The sequence below is a fragment of the Camponotus vicinus genome, unplaced genomic scaffold (assembly GCF_025532165.1).
Source record: "Camponotus vicinus isolate PSW18456_S1 unplaced genomic scaffold, iyCamVici1.0 SCAF_12, whole genome shotgun sequence".
In the NCBI taxonomy this organism is placed as follows: domain Eukaryota; kingdom Metazoa; phylum Arthropoda; class Insecta; order Hymenoptera; family Formicidae; genus Camponotus; species Camponotus vicinus.
Genome location: NW_028141948.1, coordinates 4,864,916 through 4,889,479, shown reverse-complemented (window position 1 = coordinate 4,889,479; position 24,564 = coordinate 4,864,916). Strand labels below are relative to the sequence as shown.

General features: G+C 33.6%; 2 protein-coding genes and 1 pseudogene across 5 annotated transcripts in view; 2 read left to right on the top strand and 1 right to left on the bottom strand.

Annotated features, from left to right (window-relative positions):
* LOC145962677 (uncharacterized) overlaps window positions 1–718 on the bottom strand; it is a 90,588-nt gene extending 89,870 nt beyond the window's left edge. The window contains exon 1 of the mRNA XM_083083922.1: window positions 580–718. The gene's annotated coding sequence lies outside the window, so the exon portion shown is untranslated. The remainder of the gene's footprint in view (window positions 1–579) is intronic.
* A 3,560-nt stretch (window positions 719–4,278) lies between these two features.
* On the top strand, window positions 4,279–7,089 carry Gbeta5 (guanine nucleotide-binding protein subunit beta-5). 4 transcript variants are annotated; one of them, XM_083084737.1, is made up of 6 exons: window positions 4,279–4,297; window positions 4,833–4,969; window positions 5,311–5,447; window positions 5,539–5,657; window positions 5,794–6,151; window positions 6,308–7,089. In XM_083084737.1, exons 2-6 carry the CDS (start codon window positions 4,861–4,863, stop codon window positions 6,635–6,637), a joined length of 1,053 nt encoding a protein of 350 aa, XP_082940863.1. In that variant the 5' UTR covers window positions 4,279–4,297; window positions 4,833–4,860; the 3' UTR covers window positions 6,638–7,089. The 4 variants fall into 4 exon arrangements, with proteins under 4 accessions (XP_082940863.1, XP_082940862.1, XP_082940860.1 ...); XM_083084736.1 differs by lacking the exon at window positions 4,279–4,297 and adding an exon at window positions 4,306–4,326; XM_083084734.1 differs by lacking the exon at window positions 4,279–4,297 and adding an exon at window positions 4,348–4,628 and having other exon boundaries at window positions 6,308–7,088.
* A 10,445-nt stretch (window positions 7,090–17,534) lies between these two features.
* Window positions 17,535–23,848, top strand: LOC145963233 (uncharacterized; annotated as a pseudogene).
* Window positions 23,849–24,564: the final 716 nt, after the last annotated feature.

Here is a 24,564-nt window from a genome sequence, read left to right as displayed (position 1 = left end):
AAGGTCACTTCAATTTTTTTAAATGGAATACCCTATATATTTTTGTACATTCTTGTAGCTTATTTCGAGAGCTTTCCAAAACACTATAATTAAGTACCTTTCCGTTAAGTACTTTTTGAGTTATGATGCTTGAAATAATTTCTTAATTTTACATAAACCGTAAAATATCTTGTAAAATATTCATTTTTCGATTATCTTACCTTAATACTTTTATGTACAAAATAATGAGAGGAATCAATTGGTGTAAAGAAAACACATAGTTGTTTTTAAGAAAAAATATGGAATTGTTAATTGCAAATTACATATTTTTTCTTCGAAACAACTATGTGTTTTCTTTACACCAATTGATTCCTCTCATTATTTTGTACCTAAAACTATTAAGGTAAGGTAATCGAAAAATGAATATTTTACAAGATATTTTACGGTTTATGTAAAATTAAGAAATTATTTCAAGCCTCATAACTCAAAAAGTACTTAACGAAAATGTACTTAATTATAGTGTTTTGGAAAGCTCTCGAGATGAGCTACAAGAATGTACAAAAATATATAGGATGTTCCATTTAAAAAAATTGAAGTGACCTTCACGTGACCTTCAAATGACTCTTCAAGGTCAAACCAATGATACCATCTTATGGCCCCCTCGAAACCATACAACTTTTGTCTAAAACATTTTTCTCTATCTTGCTTATTTTTCGAGTTATTTGGCTGCCTAAGTTAAAATGGGTCACCCTGTATATATATATATATATATATATATATATATATATATATATGTATATATTAAAATTAAAATTAATAATAGTATAGTTAATAATAGTAAGTAAAATTGAATTATAAGTAATAGAATTGAATATCCATTCTTATTCCATAGATATAGTAAAGAAATAAGATGGATAAGTGAATCGCAACTAAATCTAGGAATTTTAAGATGGCGGGACGTCACACTACATTGCCAATTGGCCAATCAAGCACTAAAATCTCGTAATTGGTAAATCGTGTTATAGCGTTTTCGAATGGTCGGGTTTGACCGATTGTAACATACATTCTTTAGAAAAATGACTGTGATTTTGTACATAAAAGTATTAAAGTAAGATAATCGAAAAATGAATATTTTACAAGATATTTTACGGTTTATGTAAAATTAAGAAATGATTTCAAGCCTCATAACTCAGAAAGTACTTAATGAAAACTAACTTAATTATAGTGTTTTGGAAAGCTCTCAAGATGAGCTGCAAGAATATTCAAGTAAAAAGTAGATAGTTCCATTTAAAAAATTGAAGGTGACCTTCACGTGACCTTCAAACGACTTTTCAAGGTCAAACTAATGACAACATCTTATGGTCCCCTTCAAGCTATACAACTTTTATCTGAGGCATTTTCCGCTATCGCCCCTACTTGAGGAGATATTCCCGTGGACGTATTAAAATGGCTCATCCTGTATATATGAATATAAATGAACATAAACGTATATGTACAGTGCGCGTCAACGATCCTATCCTACGCGGGGCAAGAGGAGCGTAGAACTGACCAATCAGCCACTGCCACGCTACCGACTGATTGGCCACTTCTACGCTCCCCTTGCCCTGCCTAGGATAGAATCGTTGACGCGTACTGTACTACTACACATGTATTATCTATTTTATCACAATTATATCGGTGTATGCGCAGAAAAGATCACGTTAGTACATAAAATGCGAAGACATTTTATATAGGCTGTGTTCCAAAATTCACTGCCAGTACTGAAAATCTATAGTGTACGTCACGTAAACTATAGATTTTCAGTACTGGCAGTGAATTTTAGAACACAGCCATAAGCAAAATTTAGGGAATTAGCAGTCTAGTAATATATAGACGTCTGTGACTAGATCACACAAGGGAGAGTGTGACAGATAAATCGGAAATCGCCATTTTGAGATCGAATTAAGCGCGGTTTTCAAAAGCATATATACAGGGTGATCCAGAACAAACGTTTGTCTTTAAAAAAATAAATTGTCGAGTCTATTTAAGACGATTTTCCCTTTACCAAAATTGTCTACGAGGCTTAGTTTTTAAATTATTAAATAAAATAGTTTGCGAATTACGGAACGAGTACAAGAGGTAGACAGGGACGACGCAACTCACCGTCCGATACAGGCGATCATGTGGGGCGCTCGACGCGATCAGCTGATTGCTGCACACGATGAGTGTAACAATCAGTGTGTGTGTGGTGTATTTATGCACGCGTATCCACACATGCACCGTACTCTCTCTCTTTCTCTTTCTCTCTCTCTCTCTCCCTCTTTCTCTCTCACTCTCTCACTCACTCACTCACTCACTTATTCTTACCTTAATAATGAGATTCTTCATACTGCTGATAAATAGCAGTGCCCAGTGTGTTGCACGATAATAATCGTCGTCGACGAGACGTCGTTTCTTCAACACGCAGTCTAACACATCGTCAAATAAGCGAAGTTTTTTCTTTCATCACTTTCGACACTTTTACAAATTTACTCGCGCACTTAATCACTCACGATTGATAAAAGGAGGAATTTACCAACGGTTACGGTACGAATTTAATAAACGATTAACGCATTTAATTATTAATTACACACTCGATTAAAGAAACGCGTTAACAGAACGCGATACTCGATGCAAAGCGCGCGACGCGACGACCGACGACAAGCAGGTCAGGTTAGTACTAGCGCGTAATGCTACACGTTTATGTTTGGCAGCGCTAGAGGCGCTAGTACTAATCTGACCTGCTTGTCGTCGGTCGTCGCGTCGCGCGCTTTGCATCGAGTATCGCGTTCTGTTAACGCGTTTCTTTAATCGAGTGTGTAATTAATAATTAAATGCATTAACCGTTTATTAAATTCGTACCGTAACCGTTGGTAAATTCCTCCTTTTATCAATCGTGAGTGATTAAGTGCGCGAGTAAATTTGTAAAAGTGTCGAAAGTGATGAAAGAAAAAACTTCGCTTATTTGACGATGTGTCAGACTGCGTGTTGAAGAAACGACGTCTCGTCGACGACGATTATTATCGTGCAACACACTGGGCACTGCTATTTATCAGCAGTATGAAGAATCTCATTATTAAGGTAAGAATAAGTGAGTGAGTAAGTGAGTGAGTGAGTGAGAGAGTGAGAGAGAAAGAGGGAGAGAGAGAGAGAGAGAAAGAGAGAGAGTACGATGCATGTGTGGATACGCGTGCATAAATACACCACACACACACACACACACACTGATTGTTACACTCATCGTGTGCAGCAATCAGCTGATCGCGTCGAGCGCCCCACATGATCGCCTGTATCGGACGGTGAGTTGCGCCGTCCCTGTCTACCTCTTGTACTCGTTCCGTAATTCGCAAACTATTTTATTTAATAATTTAAAAACTAAGCCTCGTAGACAATTTTGGTAAAGGGAAAATCGTCTTAGAATATACTCGACAATTTATTTTTTTAAAGACAAACGTTTGTTCTGGATTACCCTGTATATCGTAAATATGAAAGAACTATTGTGTATGTAAATACATTCATAATAGTATATATTTATATATAAAAAAAAAGGAAGTTGATCTCGATATGGCGGAGCCAATCAGCGAAAAGTACCTACTTCTGCCACACTCTCCCTTGACTTTCTCTAGATCACACTAAAGTCACTAGATATACAAAAGCCGGTATTCATAGTCCGGTCTTATATTTAAGATCGTCTTTAGTTCATCTTTAGATAATCCATAGCCAATAAAATGATACATACAATATCTAAAGATGAACTTAAGACGATCTTAAATATAAGAACGGACTATGAATACCGGCCAAAGTACCGCAATCATTCGCCATTTTGGCTCCAATAAGCGGTTCATTCAAATTATATATTTACATGACCCCTTAATGATAATGTATTTTTGACAATTAATTTCAGCCATTTTTTGCATTTTTTGTTGTTATTTTTGCTTTTTGAGATGCGAAATAAACGAAAACCTTTTTCGCTTTGATTTATATAGCCTTTTACGCAACAACCTAGTCACGAATGCTTCTCAGATTTCACATACAGGTTAGAAAATTGCACTTAAAGTGTACATACATACGTAACAAAAGTGTGCATTTGTACTTTTTGGCGTCCATTTTGGCTCCAAATCCTTATACATTGAGTCTTAGGGCTCGTTCCCACTGAGCGCGTCACGCGTCGCGTCACCAGCGTGACGCGCTCAGTGGGAACGAGCCCTTATGGATTGCGGTATTTTGTATATCTAGTGACTTTAGATCACACATACGATAAGCGCCATCTCGGAACCTGCGAACGTTGCAATCGATCAGAGTAGGTGGCTGCGAAGTGCTGAAGCATATGTGTGTATATATATGGTGTGTGTGAGCGTGTGTATGTGTCGCGTATATTGCTCCTGATGTATGCTTCGACGCCAAGTGTTTGTTTCGCGTCAATTCGTCATATCGATTATCCTTTTTTACCGCATGTGACAGATCGTTTTCGTTTAAAAACAGACGTACAATAAGAAAGAACGAAGATTGCATAGAAAAAACTTTAATGATGCGCGTGAAATGTTATTGTTAATATTTGCCAGCATCTTACAGTTTTCCTTTTCGAAAATAATATTTCAGAGATTTAGCGAATTATATAGAATTCTAATAAAGTAAACAATTAATTGCCTTTGTGACTGTAATTAATAAATAAATTATTTAGAACGAGAAAGAATTGTTATGAAGATGCACATATACATATATATATCTCATATTAGTGTTTATATATATATGTGCCAACTCTATATATGCAATAACTATACATGTATGTGTAATTTCAATGAAGTGTATATATGAAATTTCTCTATCATTAAAAGTGATCCAGCATCAAACAAGTGAGACAATATGGACTCTGTTACGACGGAATTGGAGCATATAGAGAAGCTGGCAAAAGAGGCAGAATGCTTAAAGATACGTTTGGAAGATGAACGACAGAAATTAAATGATATTACACGTAATTGTCAGAAAATTTTATTTGCTGATATGTTACATACAAATATTTGTAAATTTTCCTAATCTTCTTTCAGTATTTTATATATTATTTTTTTGTTAATTTAAAAAAAAATTGAGATTATATATATATATATATATATACTTTACACTTATACAAATATGACTTATTAATAATATATTATTATTTCTTTCTATAAGAAAATATTTATATATAATGATATTAATTTATATATAATTTATAAATATTGATATATAATAAGATTTAGATTAATAGTTTTTTTACTGTTTTGAATATTTTAATATATCTGTATGAAATATTTATGCCTCTATGTTTTGTTTCAGTTGCTAGTATAGCTGATAGGCTTGAAGCAATTAATTGTATAAATGTAAAACCAAGACGTATTCTAAAAGGACATCAAGCTAAAGTTTTATGTTCTGATTGGTCTCCTGATAAACGTCATATTGTTTCCTCTTCGCAGGTATATGTAATGCTTTATTTATAATTATATTTATCTTATATTACACAATAATAGTTTATATTATGTATATATTGTATCATTCAACTTTTAGGATGGAAGAATGATTATATGGGATGCTTTTACTACAAATAAAGAACATGCTGTTAGTATGCCAACTAGATGGGTGATGGCATGTGCTTATGGCCCCAGTGGCACTTTAGTTGCATGCGGGTATTTATAATAATAGATTATGATAAATTTATTAGTAATTTATTTATAATTTATATATCAAACAAAATATGTTAAAGAAAACATTCTCACTTATAAATCGCTATTGATGATAACACTGTGTTCTATAATATTACAGAGGTCTGGATAATAAAGTTACAGTATATACATTAAGTTTGGAGGATGATGTTTCGGCTCATAAGAAAACTGTCGGCACACATACATCGTATATGTCATGTTGTGCATTTCCCAACAGTGATCAACAAATTTTAACAGGTAGCGGAGACAGCACATGCGGTTTGTGGGATGTAGAGAGCGGACAATTGTTACAGAGTTTCCAAGGGCATTCTAGTGATGTCATGTCCATTGATTTAGCACCGAGTGAAACCGGAAATACATTTGTGTCAGGTGGTTGCGACAAATTGGTCTTGATTTGGGATATGCGGAGTGGCCAGTGTGTGCAAAGCTTTGAAGGACATCAATCTGATGTTAATTCAGTATGTAGTAGTTTAATTATATCTCTCATAACTTGTCATAGTATTGTGATAACAAAAAGATTATTGATTTATTATAACTAATTGATATATTTCATATTTTCTTTACAAAATATGAATATGTAATATTATATTATTGTATTTGTGATGTGTAAACAGGTGAGATTTCATCCAGGTGGTGATGCAGTAGCAACAGGTTCGGACGATGCTACTTGTCGCTTATTTGATCTACGCGCTGATAGAGAAGTTGCGGTATATGCAAAAGAGAGTATAATATTTGGAGCAAACGCAGTTGATCTTAGTGTAAGTGGACGGTTGCTCTTTGCTGGATACAATGATTATACAGTGAATGTGTGGGATACTTTGAAGTGCCAACGAGTGGCACTATTGTACGGACATGAAAATCGAGTTTCATGCTTAAGAGTTTCCCCGGATGGTACTGCCCTATCTACTGGAAGTTGGGATTCAACTTTACGAGTTTGGGCTTAACATTATTACTATTACCTTAAGAATGTTAGGCTATTCTTCTGCTATTCAACATATAGTTAATATATTTCTTATTTTAGCCTATTTATTTAGATTCTCGCTTTTTCAGCTATTTTTGATGTCATTCATGTTTTCATAAAATATACACGCACATGTGTGTGTATGTATGTATGTGTGATGTATTAAACAAATGTACATTTTTAGTAGCAAACTTGCTATATCATATGTGAGATGTAATTAGTAATATTTAACATGAGTATGGCAATGTGATAATAGTGAAATTGCATTAGGCTGGTCCTAATTTACAGAAAAATTTTAATGAATATATACATGAATATATATATATATATATATATATATATATATATATATATATATATGTACATGTGTATGTGTATGTATATATACATATATAAAATTTATAGCACAAGAAAATCAGTATGTATATGACAAAATAAAAATTTCATAAATCCAGATCTTTTTTATAAACATTTTGTTTTTTTTAACTTTTTTAAAAGTAGTATCTTTCCAGTTTTTGTTATATCTATTCTATTGTTATATCTATTTCTCATGTGAGAATTACTGGAAATTTAATAAGTATTCACACAGACTCATTAGTTTTATTAGGTATTTTTTACATTTTTTGATTTGAAATCGACTTTCTGTAGTTAAGAAATACCACATTAATTATAAATTTCGACTTATAATCGAGATTTTAGAAGATTTGTAACAAATTGGATTTTTGGAGCAAAAAGAGAATTAAAGAAACTTCATATTTATTTTAAAACAGTTAATTTTTTAGCAATGTATATTTATCTAATAATTTTTATTTTTTTAATTTTTATCGACGCCTGGCTACTCTGATTGGTCAATTTCAATCGCAACCGAGCCTGCAACCCGTAGTGTGATTATAGCTTTAGGCTAACATTTGTCGTACGACAAATTTTTTAAGCACATTGATTGGCTGCAGGATAATAATTTTTTGAATCTTTAGAAATTTTCTATCCCGCAGCCAATCAATGTGCTTAAAAAATTTGTCATACGACAAATGTAATATCGGCCTTAAGCGTCGTCTACAATGAGATTTTAAGGAGACTTAAGGCGTAAGACTTAAGAAATTGACCAATCACAGTCAAGTATTAAGAGAATACTCGACTGTGATTGGTCAATTTCTTAAATCTTACGCCTTAAGTCTCCTTAAAATCTCATTGTAGACGACGCATTAGGGCCATTCTACAATGAGTCATTAGTCGTCAGTCTTAAGCAAATTGACCAATCACAGTCGATTATTTTCGAAATAATCGAGTGTAATTGGTCAATTTGCTTACGACTAACGATTAATGACTCATTGTAGAATGGGCCTTAGGCTGATGGCAGAGAACGAGATATTAGCGCTTACGTCTGTGTAGTTATGGACGTAATGCGTCGTCTACAATGAGATTTTAAGGAGACTTAAGGCGTAAGATTTAAGAAGTTGACCAATTCTCTTAATACTTGACTGTGATTGGTCAATTTCTTAAGTCTTACGCCTTAAGCCTCCTTAAAATCTCATTGTAGACGACGCTTAAAGTAAGGCAGAGAAAAACGTACATGCAACTTACGTATACGTTTTTCTCTGTCTTACTTTACGTCCACGACTACGACAGATGTAAGCGCTTACATCTGGTTCTCTGCCATCAGCCTTAGTCTAATATTACATTTGTCGTACGACAGCCTTAGGCCGATATTACATTTGTCGTACGACAAATTTTTTAAGCACATTGATTGGCTGCGGGATAATAATTTTTTGAATCTTTAGAAACTTTCTATCCCGCAGCCAATCAATATGCTTAAAAAATTTGTCGTACGACAAATATAATATTAGCCTTATGCAGGATTCACACTGCGTCCGATATCCGGCGTACGACATCCGACATCCAATAAGAAAATTTGATTTCTAGAGTGTCTAGCAGAGTCTCTAGAAATCTCATTCTCTTATTGGATATCGGATCTCGTACGTCGGACATCGGAGGCAGTGTGAATCCTCCATTAGGCTGATATTACATATGTCGTACGACGAACTTGTCGGACATTCTGATTTCCTGATACTGCGCATGCGTTTGTTTATACGACAAAATTTTTGTCGTATATATGTAATGTGTTTTTATTTTTATTATGCGTTTTTTTGTTTTTAATAAAATATACGTTAATAAAGTGTCGTTTGTCAAGAATACATATAATTTAATTTAGTGTTGTTTTGACTCATTAGAAATTTAATTTAACATAATTTAATTTAATGTTATTTTAGCCCGTCAGAAGATTTGACTTCAATTGGCTAATATATTGAAATATGGCTGATACAAATTTTATTAATTTATTGTATGCAGTAGAACAATGTATACATCGAAGGAGATTATGCATTGCAGCAATATTATTAATTCATAACAAAGAAAGGAAAAATAAGAAAAGACGTTGGGTATCGAATTTTCTTTGTGAGCGAAAGACTTATGGGGCTTATTATACAACATTACCAACGTTATTAAGAAATCCAAATTTATTTTCAAATTATTGTCGAATGAATGTAACATTATTTGAAGAATTATATAATTTAATTGCACCAAAAATCATGAAAGAAATACTTTGTCGAGAGCCAATATCACCTGATCAACGTTTGCTACTTACATTAAGGTGCAAAATTTATAATAATAATGATAATAATATCCCAATAAGCAATTTGCACGCAAATTGCCAGCAAATTGACGACAAATTTGATCAAAACTTGGCAGCAAATTGGCATCAACTATGTCCGCAATACACTCGTGTTTTGCTGACAAATCTTGCTGCCCATACAGCACAGAAGCTTGCATCAACATTGCTGCAACGTTACAACATTGCTCACTGCCGTATAATGTTGCAAAAGTAATGCAGAGACATTATTTTGTAATATTACTTTAGCAATGTTGCAGCAACATTTTAACATAGCGAAAATGTATAACATGTGTTTCTTTACTTGCCGCTACGCGGCGACACCAAATTTAACTAACTCGTATTCGAATTCATCTAAAGTGGATATAAGGTCTACAAAGGACTAATGTAGTAACTATATTTCTTGTGTTGTGTCAGTTTAATTTCTTATAAACTGACTTAGTTTATTTAATATTCTGAATCCTAATGAGGGATCTAGATTATTAAACAAATAATTTGTTTAATAATCTGGATCTCTCATTGAGTTTCAGAATATTAAACAGATTTTTCTCAATTGAATAGGTAAATAGAAAATAGTTCATTTGCACGTATTAAAATATTCTGGTGTCGAATGTATGTAAAATAATTGTATGTATATTATTGAGATAAATATTTAAGAAACATTTAATAAAAAACTAATAGATGTTTTTTTAAAGGCATTTTTTCCTATCTTTCTTAAACATCTTTTTATATTTTCAAAGTTTATTTATTAAATTTAAAACGGTGTCTGCATTTGTAGCAAAGCGCGTTTTAATATTACAAATACGTTGCACCGTAACATTGCTACAATCTTACATTGCAATATTCCTAAAAGCGGACATTTTAACGTTGCTGCAATCCCACAACAATGGTACAGCAACATTTTGCAGTGAATTTGCAACGTTGCAATATTGCGGTGAAAGATTGCTGCAATGTGTATGCAATCTTTGTGTGCTGTATGGGTGACGAAACCTGAGTGCAAATTGATAGCAAAACCCGAGCAAAGCTTGTTGACAAGATTTGACGACAAATTGGCGACAAATTGTGAGCAAATCTTGCTGACATAACCTGACAGCAAATTGATGGCAAATCCCGAGCAAAGCTTGCTAATGCTTAACGTCAAATTGTCGCCAAATTGTGAGCAAACCTTGACATTCCGGAGCCATTTTATGGATATTTAATTTTTAGTTTCTAATTTTTTCTCTTTAAATAATTGAAATTATTTATACGTAGAAAAAACTATTTTATTTTATAAATATAATATTGTATCATATACAAGTTTTTTATATTCAAATACACATATCCCTAACAGCACATGTAGATACTGAGAACTTGTATGTATTACATGTATATATATTCATATAGTATATCATATAGTATATTCATATATGTAATAGAAATATTTTTAATAAATGCAGTAAACGCAGACACACTATTTCTCATTTTAATTTCAAATAATCTGTTTAATATTCTGAATCCCAACAAGGAATCCAGATTACTAAACAAATGAAAAATTTTAAATTAAATCAGTTTATTATAAATTAAACTGACTAAAAAGAAAAAAAGAAGAAACTTTGGAACTCATGTTAGTACCAGTCCTTTATGTCCATTTCATCAAAAATTAAGTACGAGTTTGGTGGCGCGCGTAGCGGCAAAATGAAGAAACGCATGCAATATTATAGAGTATCCTGAAAATATACGAGAAAGAATATACTAATATGAGATATTCAAAGTATATTTTAAGAATATATGAAAAATAATATACAACAAGAGATTATAGGAATATTCTCAGTATATTACATGTCTAACGCATATTTACAGTATGAGTATAGAATGTTCGAATGATATTATGTGCTGTGTGGATATATATATATACACGGTGACCTTCACGTGACCTTCAAATGACTCTCCAAGGTCAAATCATTGCCACCATCTGATGGCCCCCTTCAAGCCATACGATTTTTATTTGAAACATTTTTTGAAAAAACCTATTCGAGATATTCGCGTGTATTGATTAAAATGGTCTACCCTGTATATATCTGTATATATATATATATTGTGACCGTTTATTTTTTATGTTGGGCTGATGATAAGTGTGGCCGGTGATATTGGCCCACACCTTTGGCGCGATTTCTCTTCAAAACTTCAACTCTAAATTTGCATGGGCGCCAGGTGCGGGAATACGCACCGCTCTAATAAAGTCTTTCGATAAATTATATAATTCACGGCACTCGAAAGAAGACAAAAGAATTCGGAAGCTATCGCGACGGACACTCGGCTAGCCCCGTATTGAGAATGGTAGAGGGGCGGTCCGTTTAATTTCTTATTTAATTAGGGAGGATCGAGAATGCAAGGTCGCTGAAAATAACACAAGCTATGAAGATAATAAAAGTTAAAATATATTTGGCGTAGATAATTATGAACATTAATATTGGATATCAAATCGACGCGGGCGGTTGGAGAAGAAAAATTATACAATCGATTTTAGTTATTTTATCATCGGCAGCAACGGGCCGGTGTGCGGGTACAAGCACCGCGGTATCATATGTCCAGCATTGACAAAAAGCGTTGAGAAAGTTTTGGAATTCCGCGCTATGCGAGGCTTGTCGGAGCCTCGACAGCTAGGAATTTAGACAAATTTTTAATAATGATTACCGCACTACTCGCCCGGTTAATGTTATTTACCCTGCGTGAAAGAAAAAGAGCGAATTATAAGATTAGAATAAACAGCCGGACGCAAAATGAGTGAATTCTTTACACAATGAATTGGATTATCAATTACCGGTATGTTACACGTTAACGAAAAGAATTTAGACACGACTCGATTAATTAATAAAAGACACACTAGATCAAACGCGAACAATTACTCTCTATGATATAATACACGGAATGCGAGTCGACGCTGCAACGCAATTGCCAGCTATCGAATATCGAGATCGCCGTATGTGTGTGAGTTCGGTTACAATACTTTTAACGGGTAAAAATTTACAATCAACAGTAATAATTGTACAAATAAACATTTACAGTGACTGTCGGCGCGCAACTGGGAGAGAGGGCACTTAATTTTACGAAAGCTCGAACAAAGTCTTTCGGCCGGCCGTCGTACTCTAAGACGCAAATATCGAGAACGCAGAAAAGAATTTCACAATGAATTTAATGACGGCAGCTATACGGCACCGACATTGTTCGAGCTAATTCTACCTGAATTATTTAACCAAGACGGCCAGATGGGGTCGACGCTTGTCTCACCGGCGACTCCTGGTGGTTCTCCGTGCTCTCGGCATCCACTTTACGGATCGATAATTTTGGGCCGTCGTTCCCTTCGCCGGTCCGCCGAACAGTGGCGAGCGGAAGGCCCGTCGGAATCACGCCGGCGAATTAACGCGTAACTAGGCCACCTGTGGCGCTTCCGCAACCCTCAGGGTCGTCGTGTGGTCCATCTTATCCTGCGGCCTTCAGGGCCATACATGTGCCTGTCGCACCCCGTTTTCTCTTGGATTTTTCCTAATTCCTCTCGTTGAGGTCCGTCAGGAGGGATATTTTCGGCAGCCACTCGCCGTTATTTATAATGTTCTTCTTTAGCGCTGTTCCGGCCGAGGGGGCTCCGACTCGGGGTCCCAGTGTTAATTTATCCGCTGGTTGGCCTTCCCCGCAATTGTTCTCCGTACCTGCTGGGCATATGAATGTTCACAGGGGCGGCAGCGACAGTCTTACTGGACTTTACCATTGACGAAATTAGATAATAATAATACTTAGCTTGGCGTCCTTTTACTCGGCGCCTCCGCCCGCCCGTTTCCTTGTGTCCTGTACTTCTTCCTCAAGTTTGAGCCACCGGATGAGATCCCGTCAGCGTCTCCCATCGTGCCCGCTCTTAAGCCTAATCTTAACGCTAACAAATAAATTTCTACGCACGGGAGGCGAGTATAATCTCGCCTCCAATAGCCGCTCTCTCCCTAAATTAGGGCAGAACGAGGGCTCAAATTCATTCTCGGTCGGATCTCGCGATCCTTGTGACGGACCGCCAAGTGTCACGTCACAATATATATATATATATATATATATATATATATATATATATATATATATTGTTACGTCCCTGGTTTGAGTCGCGGTCGAGTCTGTCTTGAAAGAGGAAGAAGATCTCGTTGTCAAGGAATTGTTGATGGAGCAGCCGTCATTTGAGTCTGGAGCCAGCTGTCAACCTGAGCGGACGCGTCTTGATTTCCCGTGGGATTATTATCGTTATATCTGTTACATTCTGTGTTCCCTTGTGTTTATTAAAGTTCTTGTGTTCTTGTTCAAACACGAGTGTTTATTTCCGTGTGCGCGAGCGTGTGCGCGAATGCCGATCGTTGTGTCGCGCGATTCGAGATATATCGCTCCGCGGGCGCAACAATATATACAGGGTGACCACACGTACACCCTTTTTCTTTCAAAAACTAAGCATTTTAGAGAAAAATGTTTCAGACAAAAGTTGTTTGGTTTCGAGGGGGCCATAAGATGGTACCATTGGTTTGACCTTGAAGAGTCATTTGAAGGTCACGTGAAGGTCACTTCAATTTTTTTAAATGGAATACCCTATATATTTTTGCACATTCTTGTAGCTCATCTCGAGAGCTTTCCAAAACACTATAATTAAGTTAGTTTTCATTAAGTACTTTCCGAGTTATGAGGCTTGAAATAATTTCTTAATTTTACGTAAATCATAAAATATCTTGTAAAATATTCATTTTTAGATTATCTTACCTTAATACTTTTATGTACAAAATAATAAGAGGAATCAATTGGTGTAAAAGAAACACAGTTATTTTTAAGAAAAAATATGTAATTGTTAATTACAAATTACATATTTTTTCTTCGAAACAACTATGTGTTTTCTTTACATCAATTGATTCCTCTCATTATTTTGTACATAAAAGTATTAAGGTAAGATAATCGAAAAATGAATATTTTACAAGATATTTTATGATTTACGTAAAATTAAGAAATTATTTCAAGCCTCATAACTCGGAAAGTACTTAATGAAAACTAACTTAATTATATTGTTTTGGAAAGCTCTCGGGATGAGCTACAAGAATGTGCAAAAATATATAGGGTGTTCCATTTAAAAAAATTGAAGTAATCTTCATGTGACCTTCAAATGACTCTTCAAGGTCAAACCAATGGTACCATCTTATGGCCCCCTCGAAACCAAACAACTTTTGTCTGAAACATTTTTTTCTAAAATGCTTAGTTTTTGAAAGAAAAGGGGTGTACGGGTGGTCTAGGACACCCTGTATATATATATATACAGGGTGAGCCATTTTAATTAACGCACGCAATTATTTCGGAAACAAAGCATTTTAGAGAAAAATGTTTCAGACAAAAGTTTTATGGTTTCGAGGAGGCCATAAGATGGTATCATTGGTTTGACCTTGAAGAGTTATTTGAAGGTCACATGAAGGTCACCTTCAATTTCTTAAATGGAACCTACTATTTGTCATTGCATATTCTTGTAGCTTATCTCGAGAGCTTTCCAAAACACTATAATTAAGTACCCTTTCGTTAAGTACTTTTTGAGTTATGAGGCTTGAAATAATTTCTTAATTTTACATAAACCGTAAAATATCTTGTAACATATTCATTTTTCGATTATCTTACCTTATTACTTTTATGTACAAAATAATGAGAGGAATCAATTGGTGTAAAGAAAACTCTTAGTTGTTTTTAAGGAAAAATATGGAATTGTTAATTGCAAATTACATATTTTTTCTTAAAAACAACTATGTGTTTTTTTTACACCAGTTGATTCCTCTCATTATTTTGTACGTAAAAGTATTAAGGTAAGATAATCGAAAAATGAATATTTTACAAGATATTTTACGGTTTACGTAAAATTAAGAAATTATTTCAAGCCTCATAACTCAAAAAGTACTTAACGAAAAAGTACTTAATTATAGTGTCTTGGAAAGCTATTGAGATAAGCTACAAGAATATGCAATGACAAAAAGTAGGTTCCATTTAAGAAATTGAAGGTGACCTTCATGTGATCTTCAAATAACTCTTCAAGGTCAAACCAATGATACCATCTTATGGCCCCTTCGAAACCAAACAACTTTTGTCTGAAACATTTTTCTCTAAAATGCTTTGTTTCCGAAATAATTGCGTGCGTTAATTAAAATGGCTCACCCTGTATATATATATATATATATATATATATATATATATATATATATATATATATTATAATTTACTATAATTAATTATAATATATATATGTATATATAATAATTTATATTGCGTCTTGTTATTATTTTTGTCTATTCATATGCGATGCGCGAAAGTTTAATATTGCAATTTTTTTTTAAATTCCGTTATATATATATACATATAGGTATATATATATATAAGTATATATATATATATATATATATATATATACTTATATATATATATATATATATATATATATATATATATATATATATATATATACAGTACCCTCCATAAGTTTGGAAACACTCTATAAAGGTATACAATATAAAGAAAATAACTTTAATTTCTTTGATATTTGCCGGATGTTATATCCTTCTTCTTGTAAAATAATAATCTTGACTCGCAATTCATATGGAATCTGGCACGTCGGAGCCATTTTTAATGATTGTAGTAAGTTTTGTTACTTTTACAGAAACTAAAATCAAACTGCACTTAAATGAGTTCTTATTACTCTGATGTATGTTTCTAATGCGCGTAAAATTTACAGCATTCCACTACAGCATCTGATATGCTGTAGTAGCACTAATTGGCAGAACAAATCAACGCGCGAAATTTAACTCTGAGCAGTTCGGTGCCGCGTAATAATTATTCGACATATTTTCGGTATAAACAGGCGTCATATCATCATTTAAACGTCTTGCAATATATTCATATGAAAAATCTGTACAGATTGCTGCCATGCGATTGTTTATCTGTAAAATGCAATGTGTTTCCAAACTTATGGAGGGTAGTGTATATATATACAGGGTGTTTCATTTTAATCGCCCCAGGCAAATATCTCGAAAAATATGGAAATTATGAAAAAATGTTTCGGACAAAAGTTGTATGGTTTCGAGGGGGCCATAAGATAGTAACATTGGTTTGACCTTGAACAGTCATTTGAAAGTCACATAAAGGTCACCTTAAATTTCTTAAATGGAACCTACTATTTGTCATTGCATATTCTTGTAGCTTATCTCCAGAGCTTTCCAAAACACTATAATTAAGTACCTTTTCGCTAAGTACTTTTTGAGTTATGAGACTTGAAATAATTTCTTAATTTTACATAAACCGTAAAATATCTTGTAAAATATTCATTTTTCGATTATCTTACCTTAATACTTTTACGTACAAAATAATGAGAGGAATCGATTGGTGTAAAGAAAACACAGTTATTTTTAAGAAAAAAAAATGTAATTGTTAATTGCAAATTACATTTTTTTTTTCGAAACAATTTTGTGTTTTCTTTACACCAATTGATTCCTCTCATTATTTTGTACATAAAAGTATTAAGGTAAGATAATCGAAAAATGAATATTTTACTAGATATTTTATGGTTTATGTAAAATTAAGAAATTATTTCAAGCATTATAACTCGAAAAGTACTTGATGAAAAAATACTTTATTATAGTGTTTTGGAAAGCTCTCGACATAAGCTATAAGAATATGCAATAAAAAATAGGTGGTTCCGTTTAAGAAATTAAAGGTGTCCTTGACCTCATCTTAACGATGCCATCCAAGGTCAAACCAATGACACCATCTTATGTTCCCCTCAAAACCATACAATTTTTGTCGAAAACGTTTTTCTCTAAAATGCTTAGTTTTTGAAAGAAAAGGGGTGTACGGGTGGTCTAGGACACCCTGTATATATATATATATATATATATGATGGGTTATCAAGGCGTCCTTGTCCCTGTTGGCAAGTTAAACAAGATGTTTCTGCGAAAATTTATTGGACTTTTTGGGATGCATTAGTTTTAAAGGAAGGAGTCTTATTTAAAAAATGGGAATCTCCAAATTTTAAGTCCGAAGTTTTTCAGATAATCGTTTCTAAGGATTTCATCAATCAAATAATGGAGGAAGCCCATGATTCTGTTTCTGGTGGCCATTTTGGGGTGAACAAAACGTTAGAAAAGATTCGGAAACGTTTTTATTGGGCTACTTGTAAAAGTGACGTGGAAGAATGGTGTCGTTCCTGCAGAATCTGTGTGGCAAGGAAAGGTTCGTCAGAAAAGGGAAAATCTTCTTTGCAAATTTATGATTCAAGTTCTCCTTTCGAGAGGGTACAGATGGATATACTTGGTCCACTTCCGATTACCTCAGCTGGAAATCGACATTTATTAGTAGTCATCGACTGTTTCACTAAATGGGTTGAGGCTTTCCCATTAAATAATATTAAGGCGAATACGATAGCTGATGTATTTGTGAAACAGGTCATTTCTCGTCATGGAGTTCCATTAGAGATCCACACAGATCAAGGAAAGAATTTTGAATCGAGTATTTTTCAAGGAATAACGCGTCTTCTAGGAATTAAGAAAACTAGAACGATTGCCCTACATTCTCAATCAGATGATCAGGTTGAGCGTCATCATCAAACAATTCTAAATTATTTAGCTAAATTTATTTCAGAGGATCAAAAGGATTGGGATAATTGGGTTCCCATATATTTGTTAGCATATCGTTCTTCAAAACATGAGGCCACGGGGGCCTCTCCTGCGGAACTTTATTTTGCTCGAGATTTAAGGTTACCATTAGATTTATTGCGGGGAAGCCCTCCGAGGAGAGGGGAGAAGAGTTCTTCTGAAAATTATGTTCAAAGATTAAAGAAGAAGTTAAATGACGTTCATAATGATGCTAGGCGGCGTTTAAATCTTCAATCTCTTCGTTCTAAAATTCGATACGATCAGAGAGCTAGAAAAATTAATTTTGATATTGGTCAAAATGTTTGGTTTTATAATCCTCGTAGAGAAAGAGGAAAATCTCCCAAATTACAAAGTAATTGGGAGGGACCCTATAAGATAGTTAAAAAACTTAGTGACTTTGTCTATGGAATTAGGAAATCGAATAAACATAAATGTAAAGTAGTTCATTCTGATAGATTGGCCCGTTTTCATGAACGGCAAAGATTGGATTGAGAGAGTTTTTCGGGGCCCGCTATTCATTTAAAATTTTAAAAAATGTCTAGACTTCTGCTGCATAATTCTTTTCAGAAAAATTTCATTTGAATTGGACAACAAGGAAGAAAGAAGGGTTAAGGAAGGAGAGAGAAAGACAACGATTACCAGAAGGGATGAAGGCTGCCTCACCCACGGTTTTTGACCCGTGGTTTTCCCGTGGGTCTTCGGGCGAATGCCGAGGCAGGGGCCTAAGGAGTTCTCTTGGGAGAACGGAGGGTCCACGGGAAGATACCTCCCCTCTTGCCTGAAGATTTTAGTCTTTGGAGGATATTTCTGGAATCAATGAAGTCGTTTGGTCTCAAGAGGGTGTGCAGTTCGGTAACCTGAAACAGCAGTTCAGGGAGAACATGGAGACACATCGGGAACTATAATTCGACTAGATTCTTGAAGAAACTTGCCATTTTGTGATTGTCGGGACGACAATCTTTCGAAGAGGAGGGCAAGTGTTACGTCCCTGGTTAGAGTCGCGGTCGAGTCTGTCTTGAAAAAGGAAGAAGATCTCGTTGTCAAGGATAGTGATGGGCATAATCGGTCATTTTAAAGAATCGATTATATCGATTATGTTAAAAAAAGAAATCGATTATAATAAAGTGGAGCTTTAAAATAATCGATTAATCGATTAATAATCGTTTAATTTTTTATTTTTTTTCATTAAAAAATAAAAAATTATTTTATGTGCTCAATAAAAATGTTGAAAGATCTTTTGTTAAATATACCTATAGGTCAATAAAAAATTATAATAAATATGTACATACATACGCATAAAGATAATAGTAATACATATACACATATATAAAATCTTTTTCAATATATTTTTTAAAATATTTTATTACAGAAATGTTTTAAACATTTTTGGTATAAATATATATAATATTATTATACAGTAAACCTTATTAGCGAATATCACATTTTTAAAGTGTAACATTGTCATTATAAAGAGATTATTAGAAAGTAGAAAAAGTTGAGTAGCTTGATGCTGATTGGATTGTATGTATCTCATTTACAACGCGCCGTAACGTAATCATAAGATCGTAAGTTCGTAAGCAAGACTGCGTTCCGTTTCACGCATATGCGCGCATTTATCTATAGTATATGTTACGCATACTATAAATAAATGCGCGCATATGCGTGAAACGGAACGCAGCCCAAGTCAAGCAATTGGAAAATAGACATTTTCGAAAATGCTTGATTGTGATTATTCGATTTGCCTGCGACTTTGCGATTAAAAGAAAAGAAAAAAGTTAAAAAATAATCGATTAATTGTTTAAATAATCGATTATATCAATTAATTTTTTCTTCTGCAATAATCGATTTTATTCGATTATTTATCTTTGTATAATCGATTATGAATCGATTAATCGCCCATCACTAGTCAAGGATTTGTTGTTGGAGCAGCCGTCATTTGAGTCTGGTGCCAGCTGTTAAGCTGAGCGGACGCGTCTCTATTTACGAGCCGTTGTATTATCGTTTCGAGTTATTGCTTGTGTTTCTGTGTTGGCTATTAAAGTTTCGGTGTTACAAAGAACCGTGTTATTATTTGCGAGTGTGCGAGCGTGTGCGCGAGCGAGTACGCGAGTGTCGATCTTTGTGTCGCGCGCGTTTGATAGATATCGTTCCGCGGACGCAACAATATATATATATATACAGGGTGACCCATTTTAACTTAGGCAGCCAAATAACTCGAAAAATAAGCAAGATAGAGAAAAATGTTTTAGACAAAAGTTGTATGGTTTCGAGGGGGCCATAAGATGGTATCATTGGTTTGACCTTGAAGAGTCATTTGAAGGTCACGTGAAGGTCACTTCAATTTTTTTAAATGGAACATCCTATATATTTTTGTACATTCTTGTAGCTCATCTCGAGAGCTTTCCAAAACACTATAATTAAGTACATTTTCGTTAAGTACTTTTTGAGTTATGAGGCTTGAAATAATTTCTTAATTTTACATAAACCGTAAAATATCTTGTAAAATATTCATTTTTCGATTACCTTACCTTAATAGTTTTATGTACAAAATAATGAGAGGAATCAATTGGTGTAAAGAAAACACATAGTTGTTTCGAAGAAAAAATATGTAATTTGCAATTAACAATTCCATATTTTTTCTTAAAAACAACTATGTGTTTTCTTTACACCAATTGATTCCTCTCATTATTTTGTACATAAAAGTATTAAGGTAAGATAATCGAAAAATGAATATTTTACAAGATATTTTACGGTTTATGTAAAATTAAGAAATTATTTCAAGCATCATAACTCAAAAAGTACTTAACGGAAAGGTACTTAATTATAGTGTTTTGGAAAGCTCTCGAAATAAGCTACAAGAATGTACAAAAATATATAGGATGTTCCATTTAAAAAAATTGAAGTGACCTTCACGTGACCTTCAAATGACTCTTCAAGGTCAAACCAATGATACCATCTTATGGCCCCCTCGAAACCATACAACTTTTGTCTAAAACATTTTTCTCTATCTTGCTTATTTTTCGACTTATTTGGCTGCCTAAGTTAAAATGGGTCACCCTGTATACAGGGTTTAGCAAAAGTGTGGAAACCCCTTAATATTTCGAAAAATACGCATTTAAAAAAAAATGTTTCATACAAAAGTTATAGGGTTTTATGTAGCGCATTACACAGCAACATTATTATGACCTCGAATAGCGTTGTCAAGGTTATGTGAAGGTCACCTCCAACTTTTTAAATGGGACACCCTATATGCTTTTGCATATTCTTGTAGCTTATCTCGAGAGCTTTCCAAAACATATAATTAAGTTAGTTTTCATTAAGTACTTTCCGAGTTATGAGGCTTCAAATCATTTCTTAATTTTACATAAACCATAAAATATCTTGTAAAATATTCATTTCTCGATTATCTTACCTTAATGCTTTTATGTACAAAATAATGAGAGGAATCAATTGGTGTAAAGAAAACACATAGTTGTTTTTAAGAAAAAATATGGAATTGTTAATTGCAAATTACATATTTTTTCTTCGAAACAACTATGTGTTTTCTTTACACCAATTGATTCCTCTCATTATTTTGTACATAAAACTATTAAGGTAAGGTAATCGAAAAATGAATATTTTACAAGATATTTTACGGTTTATGTAAAATTAAGAAATTATTTCAAGCTCATAACTCAAAAAGTACTTAACGAAAATGTACTTAATTATAGTGTTTTGGAAAGCTCTCGAGATGAGCTACAAGAATGTACAAAAATATATAGGATGTTCCATTTAAAAAAATTGAAGTGACCTTCACGTGACCTTTAAATGACTCTTCAAGATCAAACCAATGATACCATCTTATGGCCCCCTCGAAACCATACAACTTTTGTCTAAAACATTTTTCTCTATCTTGCTTATTTTTCGAGTTATTTGGCTGCCTAAGTTAAAATGGGTCACCCTGTATATTTATTATATCATACGTTATTTTTTGCATATATTTAAAGTGTAATGCGAAATTTTTTTAGTCATAATGTTAAAATTTAATATTATATTTATAAAATAAAATAAAATTTTTTCTACGTATAAATAATCTTAGTTATTTAAGAGAAAAAATTGGAAACTAAAAATTAAATATCTGTAAACGTTAAATTTAAATGCTTTCGGAATGTCAAGGTTTGCTCACAATTTGCTGACAATTTGCCGTTAAACTTCCCTGTGCAGATCTTGATCGGTTTTTGCTGACAATTTGATGTCAAACATATTAGCAAGCTTTGCTCGGGTTTTGCTACCAATTTGCTGTCAGATTATGTCAGCAAAGTTTGCTTACAATTTGTCGTCAATTTGCCATTAGATTACATGCGCGCAGATCTTGCTTGATTTTTGCCGACAATTTGATGTCAAGCATATTAGCAAGTTTTGCTCCCTTTTTGCTGCCAATTTGCTGTCAGGTTTTGCCAACAATTTTTTTTCGGTTTTTGTCGCCAATTTGCTATCAAAATTTGTAATAGCAACTCTTGTACGCAAATTGTGGTCTTTTTGGTGACAAGAATTTGTAGCAAGCCTTTGGCAAAATCTGTTCGAGCAGACTTGGCTGACTGGGATAATATAATTAATAATAATAATAATATTGTATAATAATAAATAACAATAATAATAATAATAATAATAGCAACTAATAATAATAAAAAACATGATAATAATAATATAATATATTATTAATTTTGATAATTACATAATGATTGTTTACTTTCTCTCAATGTTGTACAATGTCTTATTTAAATACTCAGCATCTGGAGATTCAATGATGTCATTAAAATACCAATATTATATCGATCAATCAACAATATCCAACATAATTGCAGAAACATGTAATGCATTATGGACAACTTTAGTGCCTCTTGTTCTTAAAGTACCTACATGTGATGAATGGAAAAAAATTGCGAAAAATTTTAAAATAAAATGTAATTTCCCACATTGCATAGATACTGTGGATGGAAAACATGTAGTCATACAAGTAATATTGCATTAATAAAACAATTTTAACATAATTTTATTTTTAAAACATTTTCATATTTAAAAACATAATTTTTAGCTCCACCAAACTCTGGATCTATATATTATAATTATAAAAGTTCGTATAGCATAGTATTAATGGCTGTTTGTGATAACAACTATAAGTTTTTATTAATTGATATTGGAGCGGCAGGACGTCAAAGTGATGGAGGTATATGGTCGAGATCTAAAATGGGCGAAGCGTTTGCCGCAGGTAAAATGGATATACCACCTCCAAATCATATTTTTGAGAGACCTGTCTTACCATATGTATTAGTAGCTGATGAAGCTTTCCAATTAACTGATCCCAGCAAACACAGAATATTGCAGCAATGTTGCGGCAATGTTGCTGTAATATTTTGGTTAGGTGGGATTATACAATGCGACCGTTTCCTGAAAAAGGAGGTTTAACAAAGGAAAAACGTATATTTAATTATCGACTTAGTAGAGCGCGCCGTATGATAGAATGTGCGTTTGGAATTCTTTCTTCTTAATGGAGAATATATAAGCGACCTATTAACACATCGATTCAAACAGCAGAAAATATTATAAAAGCAACAGTAGTTTTACATAATTTTCTTCGTCAAAATGCCGAGGATATTAATTGCTTTACCGAAGCTACTAATATTGTGGATATTCCAACATTATCTGAAGTTGAAGCTGCGGCATTTAAAGATTTAGGCAATATTGGCAGCAATACTCATACACGAGAAGTATTTCATATACGAAATATTTTTGTTAATTCCCAGTAAGCAGAATGTTAGCAGGTTGGCAGCAGATTGGCAGCAAATTCGATCAGAATCCCACACCAGAACCATAGCCATCTGAGTCCGCATTAAGCTTTTGTTTTGGCGACAAAGTCTGTAAAACATAACCTGTCAACAAACTGTCGGCAGAAACCGAGCAGGATCTGCGCGATGCAATTTGATGTTAGATTGCCAGCAGAAATCGAGCAGAATCTGCGCACGCAACCTGATGGCAAATTGACAGCAGAAACTGCACAAGATTTGCACTTACTTTTATTAATGTTATATAAATGCAACAAAATTGATTATTACAGGTGCTAAATAAGAATAATCGCAAGCTAATTAGAAGAAAATTATAATTAACAATTTTCTTCTAAAATGACATATACATTTGTCATATGTTATATCATCCCAAATAGCACAGGACGTCCTATGGACGTCCATTTGATGTCCATTTTATATCCGCACGTCCATGGAGATGAAATGGACGTCCATCGTACGTTTGATTCCAGACATTCGTTAACGGCCAATATTTGGACGTCCATATGATGTCCGGTCTTGGACGTCAAAGTTTCGCGCGAGCACGCAAGGATGTGTTAGTTTGTTCGTTTACCGCTACGCGACGTGCGATGCGCTATCATTCTCGTATTTAAGTTTTAGTTAGAAGAATTATATAAAGTTTGCAAAGAGTAACAAATAACATTAAAGATATACTGTTCAATTTAATTTCTGATCTCAATGCTTTAGATATTAAGTTGATTTTATAAGTCGGACAAGTAAATGTCCGGCA